This window comes from Octopus sinensis, linkage group LG3, assembly GCF_006345805.1.
Source record: "Octopus sinensis linkage group LG3, ASM634580v1, whole genome shotgun sequence".
Taxonomy (NCBI): Eukaryota; Metazoa; Mollusca; class Cephalopoda; order Octopoda; family Octopodidae; genus Octopus; species Octopus sinensis.
In genome coordinates, this window is record NC_042999.1 from 86025187 (window position 1) to 86038158 (window position 12972).

At 32.5% G+C, this 12972-nt stretch overlaps 1 protein-coding gene across 1 annotated transcript in view; it reads right to left on the minus strand.

Annotated features, from left to right (window-relative positions):
• Positions 1–477: 477 nt before the first annotated feature.
• Positions 478–12972, minus strand: part of LOC115209669 (protein Wnt-5b-like) — a 265371-nt gene continuing 252876 nt past the window's right edge. The window contains exon 4 of the mRNA XM_029778139.2: positions 478–1183. Coding sequence (XP_029633999.1) covers positions 722–1183 — 462 coding nt within the window. The 3' untranslated portion in view covers positions 478–721. The remainder of the gene's footprint in view (positions 1184–12972) is intronic.

The window sequence follows — 12972 nt, forward strand, 5'->3', positions numbered from 1 at the left end:
ATGTATATATATATTATATGTATCTATATGTATGTATGTATATAGAATGTGTGTGTATGTATGTGTCTGTGCGTGTATATTATTAAATATTCATAAATGCTTATATTTCTTTTTACACTTTTAAAGAGAATTATTTTTCTCCATATTCTTTCTTTCACCACTATCTCTCTTTTCTTTTATTATTTATATCATGTTTTATATATTTATATTTTTGATTTTCTATATGAGTTCACATATTTATAATTGCTATTATTTTTGTCAAAATTTAGTTCTTTTTTTTTTTTTTAAATTATAACAATCATATTTCATTGATTTTTTTGCTTCACTAAAATAATGGTATTTAAAAAGAAAGATATTAAAAATGAATATAATTAGTGCAGATGAATTCAATGAAGCAAAATAATCCATTGTTATGTTTCATAATTTCAACGTGCCATCCATTCTTCCATAGAATTATCATTGTTCTGTTTATGTGAGTATCCCATGATACAAACGACAATGATGTCTCTGTATATAATATAAATGAACATTCAATTCCATATTGCATTTTAGTTTTTTGTCCTCTCCAGATTTATCTTCGCTCCTCTTGTACGAACTTTATTTATATTTATGATATTAATCAATTGGCGTACATAATTTTTTGTATAAACTGATTCCACCAATTTTTATTATCACTTGTAACATGAAATGCTAAATTTCTTATTATTATTGTCTGTTGAATTCATTTGCATACATGAACATCAACGTAATATTCACAAGTATCGCATATCACCTCGCAACACCATTCAAATTTGCAGTGACAACGTTCCGTTACTTTCTTACGGAATGAATTGTAACCTCTCCCACAGCACATTAATGCGCAGCCACCAAGGCCTTTTGATGTCCAGTCACATTCCCTTCCGACTGTTCCAAGAACGCCTGCTGCAGGGTTTGTCGTACAGTAATCAGGTGAGTCGTCCAAGTAGATAATATCCTCTTTTGTAGGTTTGTTGAACTTATGATTACGTCGAACCAGCCGAGTGCCTCGGCTGTTAAAATGAACTTTAGTGGCTCCATTGTATTTCTCTTTAAGTCGGTTTCCTACCGAGCGGAAATCTGGTAATGACTGCCAGCAAGTCTTCAGACTACAAGAACCAGACACACCGTGACATTTGCAGCTAACAGTAGCATGTTTGAAGATCGCCTGCAAATAAATAAATAAATAAATAGATAAATATATAAACAAAGCAGAATTAAAACGTGTATAAGAAATAGCAACTGCAATATATCAGGATTTTTGGGGCACCCAAAATATTTGAAATTCATTCTAAAAACATGCATACATGTGCGTGTGTGTGCGAAAAGGGTTGCTGTCTGACTCCACTAAAAAGTATTGCACGAGCCTTCAATTTAATGTTGAATTATATATATATATAACTTCCCATAAAACAAGCATATATATATATATATATATATATGTGTGTGTGTGTGTGTGTGTGTGTGTGTGTAGATGAAAAACAAAATGAATGGAAAATTATACGTTCTTTAATTCGCTTAGAATTTCGGATAGAATGGCATTTCATAATTCTGCTATGTAGAAATCATACATATTAATCGATTTCATATATATATATATGATTTCTGCATGACAGAATTTTGAAATGCCATTCCATCTGAAAAACGCGTAAGAGAAATAAAGAGTGCATAATTCTTTATTCTTTGTGGTTTTCTCCCATACTCTTTGACCTCATGCTAAATTTATTTGGTATTTGAATTTCGGGTTTTAAAAATTGAACAGGTAGCTGAAGGTAATTTTACAGTCGACGTGGACCAATGGCTTTCGCTGGACAATTTAGTGAAGTTTGATCCCTATGGAATGCTTTAAAATATTTGCCTGGATTTTAAATCCTTTTTCTCCTTTGTTATACACACACACGCACGCATGCACGCACGCACGCACACGCACGCACGCACACACACGCACGCACACGCACGCACGCACGCACGCACACGTACGCGCGCACACACACACACACATGCACAAAAGCCAAGGGATTAAAATATATCACTCATATATATATATGGAAAAATCAGATTGACAGATTGAAACCTTTCCAGACAACAATATCGGTAGATATAATGTCAGTAATGAAAACAGTATTCAACAATTTATCAATTTTACAATGTCTCCACATTTTCGTTGGCGAACATAGTAGACTCGGCATTTGCAAGATGTCTCGTTCCTGGATGGAATATGAATGACCAGTTCTTGAAGATTTATATTTTTTAGTCCAGAAGAAAAAAAAAAAAAAAATAGAGCGACATAATACACTATTTTCAAGAGTTTAAAATCTGGGAAATGAATTTGAGTCGGTAAGTTATGAAGTTCATATTGTATTTGAGTTAAAGGGTGGTAAAACTAAGAAAGGATTTGAAAGAAAATGTACAGGGAAGTGAAGATAAGAAGAAGCTAGTTCATTGATTTGGTGCATCAAGTTTAAAATAACAGAGGTCATTTAGTGAAGACGGACTAATGATAATAACTCAGGCAGAGACAATTTCTTTAGCGTTATATAAACTTCCCTCAAAATCTCTCACATAACTACAATGTGACAAATGAGCAAAATGTCTGATTTAATCCTTTTATGAATGCATTAGATTCACACCGAAGGTAAAAGTGTAAATGCCAAGACGATAAAAGTAAATAACTGTGTTGCAATTCCTAGATGCTTAAACAAGGGCTGTTTTAAGGTTTTGTTTGTAATGACAGGTCAAAGTGTGAAGAATTCAGGTACTGAGTGAATTTCAAACACACTTAATTCACGTTTCCTCAATCTGTCTAGCAGTAAATAGATAATTCTAAGAATAATATTTTACCGCTATACCATTTCGAGTCTGTTGAACAGACGAATATCACGTTAACTTGCGTTATTGAGATAAATTTTTCTCTTAGTTTGAAGAAAGCAACAGAGGATCATTCCAGTATATCCTTCTATAAATCATCATATGGTAATAATTCTTCAGCAATACCAGTGCGACCGCATAATATTTGAATTAATGAAAGCAAATATTAGAGGTTAAACAGTTGTCGTATTGCAATAAATGTTAAACAAAGAAATATGTCCATTTTCTTCATAGTAATTTTCCAGTTAATATTTCTATAAGAAACAAGGCGGTGAGCTGGCAGAATCGTTAGCACGCTGGGCAAAATGCCTAGCAGCATTTCGTTCGTCTTCACGTTCTGAGTTTAAATTCGGCTAGGTCGACTTTGCCTTTCATTCTTCGAGGTCGATAAAATAACTACCAGTTGAACCCCCTTCCCCGAAATTTCTGGCCTTGTGCCAAAAGTCTAGCTGGTCATCATTAGGATTTTGTGAGCCAGAGATATTGGAATAATGTCATAAAAAAATATAGAAGTGCTAAAGTGGTAATGACTACAGTAGCAAATAAATTTCATTGAATTTTGATTTGGGATAAATTTTGTTTATTAGAATAGAAACTGGGGCTTGAGAGCACTTCTTTATATAAAAGTTAAGATGTATATTTCTCAAGAAACACAAATGAATTTTCCTGGAAAAGGATGAACTGATATCGGTATTTTAGTGGTACATACTGGTGGGATTTAAACTTAAAACAACAAGTCGATCTTTCATTTTAGTAAATTTGACTACCCTACAGTTCTTAATTATTGAAAACTTATTTGAAAATAACTATAATAATACATGAATATATTATTGCTGTTTTGTGCATTAAAATTATATGGCAAATGTAGCACTTCAGCAAATATTGTAAAAACAATAATAAACATAATGCCTTAGAAAATTCATTCCAATAAATAAAATAGCATATTTTATTTAGTTGTCTTTGACTAATTCCAAACATTAACTATTTTTTTCGCTGAACTTAGCGCAAAACAAATATCATCTGTTTTTGTTTCTGGTTCAAACATCTGAGATGGTTATTAAAAGAAAAATAAGCTCGTATTGAATAGTAAAAGCATTGAATAGTTGGAGAATGAAGTATTCCTCATTAAAAAAAGATCAAACATCAACGGAAGGATGAAACATGAAAAATATACGTGAATCAAGTGAAGTAGAGTTTGTTGATCGTTTTCTTTTGTTTTTGTTTTTCTTTTTCTAGTACGAATAATTTTGTGCAGCTCAGTAAAATATTCTTTGAAAGAAATTGTTTAGACGTTACAAAGAATCAATATATCGTCTTTGAAACAGAATAGCTAATATTTTGGAAAGAATTTCCGCACCAGAAAGAGAAATAATGAAGAAAAACATATCCATGTAACTCATACTCACGTATTCATGCAGACACCCAACCACACACGTACACACATACCGCCGAGAGATAAACATAATTGTAGATAAGCATAATTGAAAGATAAACATAATTGTCATCAGTCAAAACACCGAAGATGAATAAATATTTATATGCTACCTAGTACTTTAATTACAACTCATCAAATTCTTTCATATTACAAGAAGAAGATGAAAGGAAAGTGAAGGAACTATCGACTACAGAATATACCTGTGAGTTATGTTTCAGGAATCCTCTGACCTTTTCATGGTTAATGCAAATTAACGTTCTTTTTATAATTAATGTTCTTTTTATAAAATAACTAGCAAGTATACATCATGCTTTTGCTCTAAAAACATTAGTGATCTTCAGATCAAATATTCAATTTATTATTCGAAGCATAAATATTATTGTTTGTGGTTCAACAAGCGTGAGGGGAACTAATACTGTCCTGTATCTAATACTGTCCTATATCGTGACAGTTCGCTGGCTAGACCTAATACTTATTAAGGCCCCATATTGATTCTACTGCACGGTCTTTCTTCATAACCTCGAGTCGATTCAAACATTGTGAATGAAATAAGACACACAAAATCTTTTACAAGATTCGACGGATAGATCGTACTGGTAATTCAAAGTAGCAGCTTTGTCACAAGCTGTGTCATGCTGATTCTGATTTTGGATTGCACTAACGGTTAAGTGGCTGGAAAATACTCAAGCACTTGTACTGTAATACACTGGAGAGATAGCTCTCTTGATTAAAAAAAAACTGAGATGGTCCTTGTCAAAACGTCATAAAAGATCAATTTATTTTCCCAAGGACATTTCACGATTTATAAATTCAGAGATTAATGAATCTTTTACTTGTTTTATCTTTCTTTTTCTTGTTTCAGTCATTGGACTGCGACCATGCTGAGGCACCGACTTGAAGGGTTTAATCGGACAAATCGATTCCAGTACTTGTAATTTTTAAAAACCTGGTACTTATTCTACCGCTCTCTTTTGCTGCATCGCTAAGTTTCGGGGATATAAACAAACTAACACCAGTTGTCAAGTGGTGTGTAAGCGTAAAGATGTGTGGGGACAAGCATAAGTACAAGGTATACACCCATAGATACACACACACACACATATATATATATATATATATATATAAATATATACATACACTCACACGACAGGTTTCTTTCAGTTTCCGTTTACAAGGTTTTAGTTGGCCGGGAGCTATAGTAGAAGACACGTGCGCAATGTGCCACGCAGTGAAATAGAACCCAGAACCACGTGGTTGGGAAGTAAACTTGCCAATACAAATGCTGCAGTTTTTGTGTGGATTTCTATATGTATAGATTTCAGAGTCATGAAGTCTGCAACTTAGAGTTTTACTGTCAAATTTATAGATTAATTTGTTCATTAGTTGCTTGTTCTCGGGTTTACATGTTTGTGGTGTGTTATTGATTATGAGGTTGTGGGTTTTGATGTTTTTGTAGTATATTATTAGTTTAAATCTATGATCGAGTGTGATTTACAAGGAACTATTGCAAAACAGTAAACCACACTAAACAAAACAGAATTAGATAGCTACGTGTGTGTGTGTGTGTGTGTGTGTACATACATATATATATATATATATATATATATATATTATATATATACATGTATATACATATGTATATATATATATATATCTGTGTATATAATATATTTGTGTGTGTATATATATATATATATATATATACGTATATGTGCATATGTATATATATATATATATATATATATATATATATATATATGTATATATATATATATATATGTATATGTATATATATATGTGTGTGTGTGTGTATGTATTTATACTTGTGTTTGTCTTAATTCCCCCCTATGTATATATTTATGTATGTATATGTAACTATACACGAGTCTGTGTGAATGTATGTATGTAATATATTTAATTAACGGGAATGAAATATTCGTCATTTTGCTGCCACATATCAAAAGACAAGGAGACGATTAAGTGATAAACTTGTGTAATAATGTTTTATCTACAACAAAAAAGTTTGTATAATTAACGTCTTTCTTGAAAAGTTTCTATAACGTATTCTCTAAATAAATACCAAATTGTTTCATTTATTAAATTAATTATTTAAAAATCGTTGAGACGTGAAACTAATATTCATATTCTATGTAAGTTTAGCTTAAAATATAATTTATATCCTATTCTACATCTTTGTTCTGAATTCTTTCTATTTTTTCACTTTTGGATAATTTACACGTTTGCATATCCCCTTTCTATGTTGCTCTTTAAAGCTATGATTCAACATCTATTGGATTTTTTTTGGCAAAGTATATAACCATTCTTTCAGAAAATATATAAAAGAGGTTACTTAAAATATCCAAAGCATTTATGTAGAGAATGCGTTGTAAAGCGTCCTTCATCCGAGAAAAATGACCCTAATCTGCTTACACATAAGAAGTTCGGGTTTAAAACTCTGAAATGTCCACCGCAATATAAGTTGATGGAATCTTTTGAATTGGAGCTGCGCAACCTAAACAGAAGAGTAAAAATACGACCAACAAATTTCAATAGAATTTAAACAATTGAAAGACGCTTCACAATTCGAGGGACATTTTTCTCCACTCGGACAAAATTAAAAGCTTCTATGAAATATTCTTAATACTACTAACACTTATAAAAAATTCTTACTACAACATTACATACACATGTATATATATCTACTTATCTATCTATCTATCTATCTATCTATCTATCTATCTATCTATCTATCTATCTATCTATCTATCTATCTATCTATCTATCTATCTATCTATCTATCTATCTATCTATCTATCTATCTATCTATCTATAATCTACTTATATATATATATATATATATATATATATATATATATATATATATATATATATATATAATATTGGGTGTATGTATATATGCTTGTATACATATATAGATACATATAGTTATGAATATGAATAAATATATGTATGAATGCATATATGTGTGCATGTGATTGTATGAACTGTGGTGACGAGTTGGTGGGGTGGTTAGAATGTTAAATGAATGGCTTGTGATATTTCTACGGGTTCCCTGCGCTCTGAGTTCAAATTCCATCCCAATAGTATCTGTAATTTGGAAAACAAAATGGAAATATAGTTTCTTTGATTTGAACAGAAGGTCGACTGTCACTACCACTCGACCAAACTACAGCTCCTTAGAATGTTCTGTTGAGAAACTCTTGGAAATTGTTGTGGATTTGAACGTACGACCCTCAGATAGCTCAATACTTTTCCCACTTCTAGTTTCCACACTGAAATTCTGTGTAAATGCCTTTTATCAGCATTAGATTGAATATGATCTTAACGCAGTAGTTGTCATGCTGTAGAAAACTATTTACTATTCCTCTGTTTCTATCTACCGTTCCTCTATATCTAGAACTTAATGGCTCATTCTAAGACAGTAGGTTATAATGTGAAAGAATTGGGCTGCTATTTCTAGGAAGTCACACGACCGAGTCGAGGTTCCCCCTTTGGAATTGTAACAGATCTTTAAAAGGCCCATGCAATTAAGAATAAGTTACAATGAAGTAGTTTCCCGCTGCGCTATCCAGGTATACGCAATAATTTTTACTGTGAGGAAGTAAGCGTTGTAACGTTCATGATATTCAGATAAGATGAACATCAACTGCATCGACCTCACTTGTCTGAGTGGGCTTGTAAAGGTTATAGATGATGTCCCACCTCCTCAGACTAAATAAAAAGGGGTGGGGGAGAAAAGAAACCAGAACTGAATTTCAGACTCGCTGGGATCTTACCTCTGACACTCACACCTTCAGATAATTCTAGTAGGTTATTTGAAGCTTAGTAAACTGAAGCAAGTCGAGTTAAGTGATTTAACTCGGTGACACCTTACCCACACGATCATTACAAAGCAGTAATTAGAATAATGACAAACATGACATTTGGGTATGAAAGGTATTTAGAATGAGAGATGTCAAACAAATTTATTAAGAAATCTGATAAGGATACGGTAAGTCTAAGTGATTTCGTAGAAGTAAAGCGCTGTATACAATGATAGTTTGCTAACTTATTTTTTGCTTTGAGAAATTTTTTTATTGTTTGAGTGTTTCCATTGAATAAATAATATGAGAACAGAAATGTGAAATCTGTGTAGTCATATATTTGCACTGTTCACTTTGTTTAAAATGTAAACTTATCTATCGTTGAATCCAAGGTAAACCAACAATAAATTTAATTTTATGATTCGTCTGAATCATAAAGTAAACTATAATTAAATTCTTCTAAAATGTTCTGAACGAACCGAATGTAAGTCACCGCTGTTGGTATTATAACAAGCGTTCGCGATCTAATCGAATCGGAGTCAAATAATAACACACAAGCGATATGTGAATCGTGAATGTGCTACGATTCATACAATACAAACGATCTCAAAATTCAGCGAATTAAGATATAATAAGAAGGATGAAGGTTATGCACAAGTTTTGCAGTGGTCACCAAGATAACGAGGAGACATAGAATCGATATCCACAGAGTAAATTAATAAGTTAAACGTTACATCATGCTGAGGATTTCTAAAAAGAATAAAATATTTCCACTAACTAGAAATTTAAAAATACTTCGTTATAAGTAACATCTTTTTCCTAATTTCAAATTCTTAATCCCGCCAAATATTAGGAAGAAATGATGATCTGTATTAACTGCAACAATTAAGGAAGGGCATGTGTCAGACATTTTTATTCTCTCTCGTATACGTAAACTTAATATTTGCACAATATGCGTTCTTTAAATTATATCGAATTAAGATTTATATTACCCCACCTCAGATCTGTATTAAAAAAAAAAAAAGAAAATCGTATCTTACTTGACAACCAGCTGTCCTAAACTGATCATTACTGTGATTAAAGTTTGTTATAATGTGTTTACTAATATAAATACCTATAATTTAATCTCTCTTTCTCTGTATATATATATATATATATATATATATATATATATATATATATATATAACACATACATACATACATACATACGTACATACATACATATATATATTCTTTTACTTGTTTCAGTCATTGGACTGCAGCCATGCTGGGGCATAACCTTGAAATATAGCGGGCCACAGGCGATCCGTCCTGCCAGAGTTGCGAATCGGACTGAGCTTCGGGGCGGTAGCGGGATAACTTAATATTGATTATATTTACTTCAATAGTAACCTAGGAAAAGCATCAGATCTTTTCACTTTCTTTTTATGGTGCTAGAAATATTTTTTATCAATATCATATGTTTTAGAAAATTAATGACACTGCACAAACATTATAACATAAGTTAAATTGCCAAAAAAGTTGTTAAATTACTGTACATATTCATAATATGAATATTTATTTTCGTTAAACAGATCACCAATATCATTTTCGATTTCCTTCACATTTATTTAAAATTTTGTATAGTCATTCTTGAATACTATAAAGACAAACAAAACAAAAACCCATAAGTTTCTTATTCTCATTTGTAGGTCAAGTTTCGCGACTAGTTATCTGTTTCTGGATCTGAAGTTGTGTCAGCTCTTGGCTTGCTGTTTAAGTGATATAAATCACGTAGATGTAATAGAATATCAATGAGCACTTTCAATGTGAGCTTATTTCGTTTTAGTCCTCGTTTTAATAACAACCAACAAAGATAACACATTTCAGTTACTAACGACAGACTTTTCCAGTTAACAGTCCTCTTTTAACTCTTATCAGTACAATATGAATGGCAAAGGTAATTATTAATCGTAGAATAAATTCTAACTGGATGATTAACCGATAATGACTAGGCATTAAAAATAATATAAAAGTTTGACTGAAACGTTTTGCTGTTACCTAGATTTTTTTATGATGTCATATTATTTAAGATATTGTTGTTGCAGCATGCTACCACTCATACATGTTACTAATTTATATATATATATGGTAACAAACACACGCAGTGATTTGAATATGTTGAATTCACGACCCTATCGATTTCAAAATCTGTTGGAATAGCTTCAAGCTACTTAGTAAAAGACCACGTCTTAGTTGTACAACATGGAAAAACAGTTATTGAGCAGGACACTGAGCTACATCTATCCTAGTATCTAGACACTCTTAATCAAAGTAAACTAGCAAAGACTTAGCATATTGCCTATGAGCACTGCTAATAGAATACAAATTGGTACTTAGAAGTGTAAACCTGCATTAGTTTATCGGAGTCTGCTTCATCATAATAGTTTTACTACTTTCTTCCACTTTTAATTTACAGTATACATGCTTTTGTAGCCATACCAGGTAGATGGTAAGCTACAATGAATATTTTCAGATACTGTTTTAAATATTTTTCTCTTTTGCAAATCCTAACTACCAAGTTCCTTTAACCGCCTTAGTTCCTTTAACTTCTGTTAGTTGGTAGTTTAAAACGAAGTCTAACATGCTGTGTTCGTCCAAGGTGCCTAGAGGTATATGATCTGGAGATACCTTCCAGTAGACTGAAATCACGAGTGTGGTAGTTCCAGCGTCTATAACAGAAGATTTTTGTCTGCTCTGTGTGCTTTTATACACCAAACCACAATATGAAAGGTTCTCTCAAGGCTAATAACATAGCATTTGGTATTCTACCTAAATATTCACGTTAGGTTGGATGTAAAGATTGTCTTTAAATACTAATACTACTTCCGTCTCTAATAATTAATTTTTAGCAAACTACTACTAGATCCACCGGCGAAATGTGGGATTTGTTGTAGTAACCAAATTGGCCACCCCCATATCTTAATGGTAACATACAAATAACACAAGTATATAAAGTAGCCGTCTTGGGTGGGGTGGTCACGTCCCACGCTATACTACTGACTAGAACTTATGTGAAATATCGGCTGCTATATTTAGGAGGAAGACATAACTCTTATCTATTTTACGCTCATGAAAGCAGAGCTATGCACTGGTCCTGAAGCTCACATCATCTTAAAGATAGTGTGTTGGCACATATATGCCTATATATATATATATATATATATATATATATATATATATATATATATAAAATGCAAAAATGGGACAAGAATGCAAAACATCCAGACAGACGATGCAAAGAAAACAAGGACGGGTCATTCGGAGTTTTCTTTCCCCAGTCGAGTTCTTTACAATTTCGGTTGGTTATATTCGAGATTGCTCCAATCTGGCCAGCCCCAAGGAAAAACTAAGCTAAGAGCACTAGATTCCTTGGAAGACAGCAGCGATTGTATACGAAAACAAGGACGGAGAAATTGTACACAAATACAAATAACAGGACATTAACAACGGATGTCTTTCGACCAAGGACGAATTAAATTAAGCTGGCGTGTGTGGAAGTAAAGCTTTACTTCCACCACACACGGCAGCTTAATTTAATATATATATATATAAAGTTAATCCAAACAAGAAAGCACAAAAAAAAACACAACAACGCGAGGACGTGGAACAAATATAGTATTATTGGACGCTCAGAAAAGAAGGGAAGAAGGAGGGTTTAACGTTTCGAGCGGAGCTCTTCGTCGGAAACATAGGAGAAGGAAAGATCCAGAGAAGGGAAGACAGAGGAAAAAAAATCGCCAACGGTACACACGAGGTCACATTTGGAGCGGCGTACGTATATATATATATATATATATATATATATATATATATATATATATATATATATATATATATATATATATATATATATATATGTTTTTTATCTATTGATGTTGGGTGCGAGAATAAATGTATATATGTTTATTGTTCGTGTAGTGGGCGTGTGTACGTATATATATATATCGATCTATATACACCTGTGGTGTTTGTGTATGTTTCTGTATGTGGTGCATGTGTGTGTATGTATCTCTGTGTGTACGTGTATGTATCTGTCTATGTGGCATATGCATACATCTGTTTGTGTATGTGTGGTATGCATGTTTATGCGTGTGTCTCTTTCAAAGGCCCATTTCAACCTTCGGTGTGATTATTAAAAAAAATTTTTCCCGCAGATACCAACTCATTCTTTCACGCACTCAATCATTCTTTCTTCTTCTTCTTCTTCTTCTTCTTCTTCTTCTCCCCTCCCCCACTCTCTAACAGTTCACAATGTATTGCAGTCACGTTCAAAGAGTAAATTATTTTAATTACAGACAGACAGATAAACAAACAGACAAGGAGATAGACAGATACACACACACATACAAACACACACACACACACACACACACACACACACACACACACACACGAAAGCAAATATACACAGAACGACACGTACATAAAAATACATGACGTATACACAAACATACTAGCAAAAACGCACATGCTCACATTCAGGTAAACACAAAGTCAAACATTTACACCTCTCTCTCTCATACACAGACACTCATACACACACATACACAAATAAGCATACGCATATATATATAGTTATAAATGCACTGTGAAAGACTTAAAAAGCGCGCACACACACATATCCTAATAAACAAACGCACTAACAAAGACTTACAGTATATATACTTGAATAAACATAGACTCAAAGTTTACAAAATACACGCACATGCACTAGATTAAAATTTAATTTTTAAGAACTCAAATCTCCCCTCCTCCTTTCCATTCACACTCTCTTTAATCACTTTGT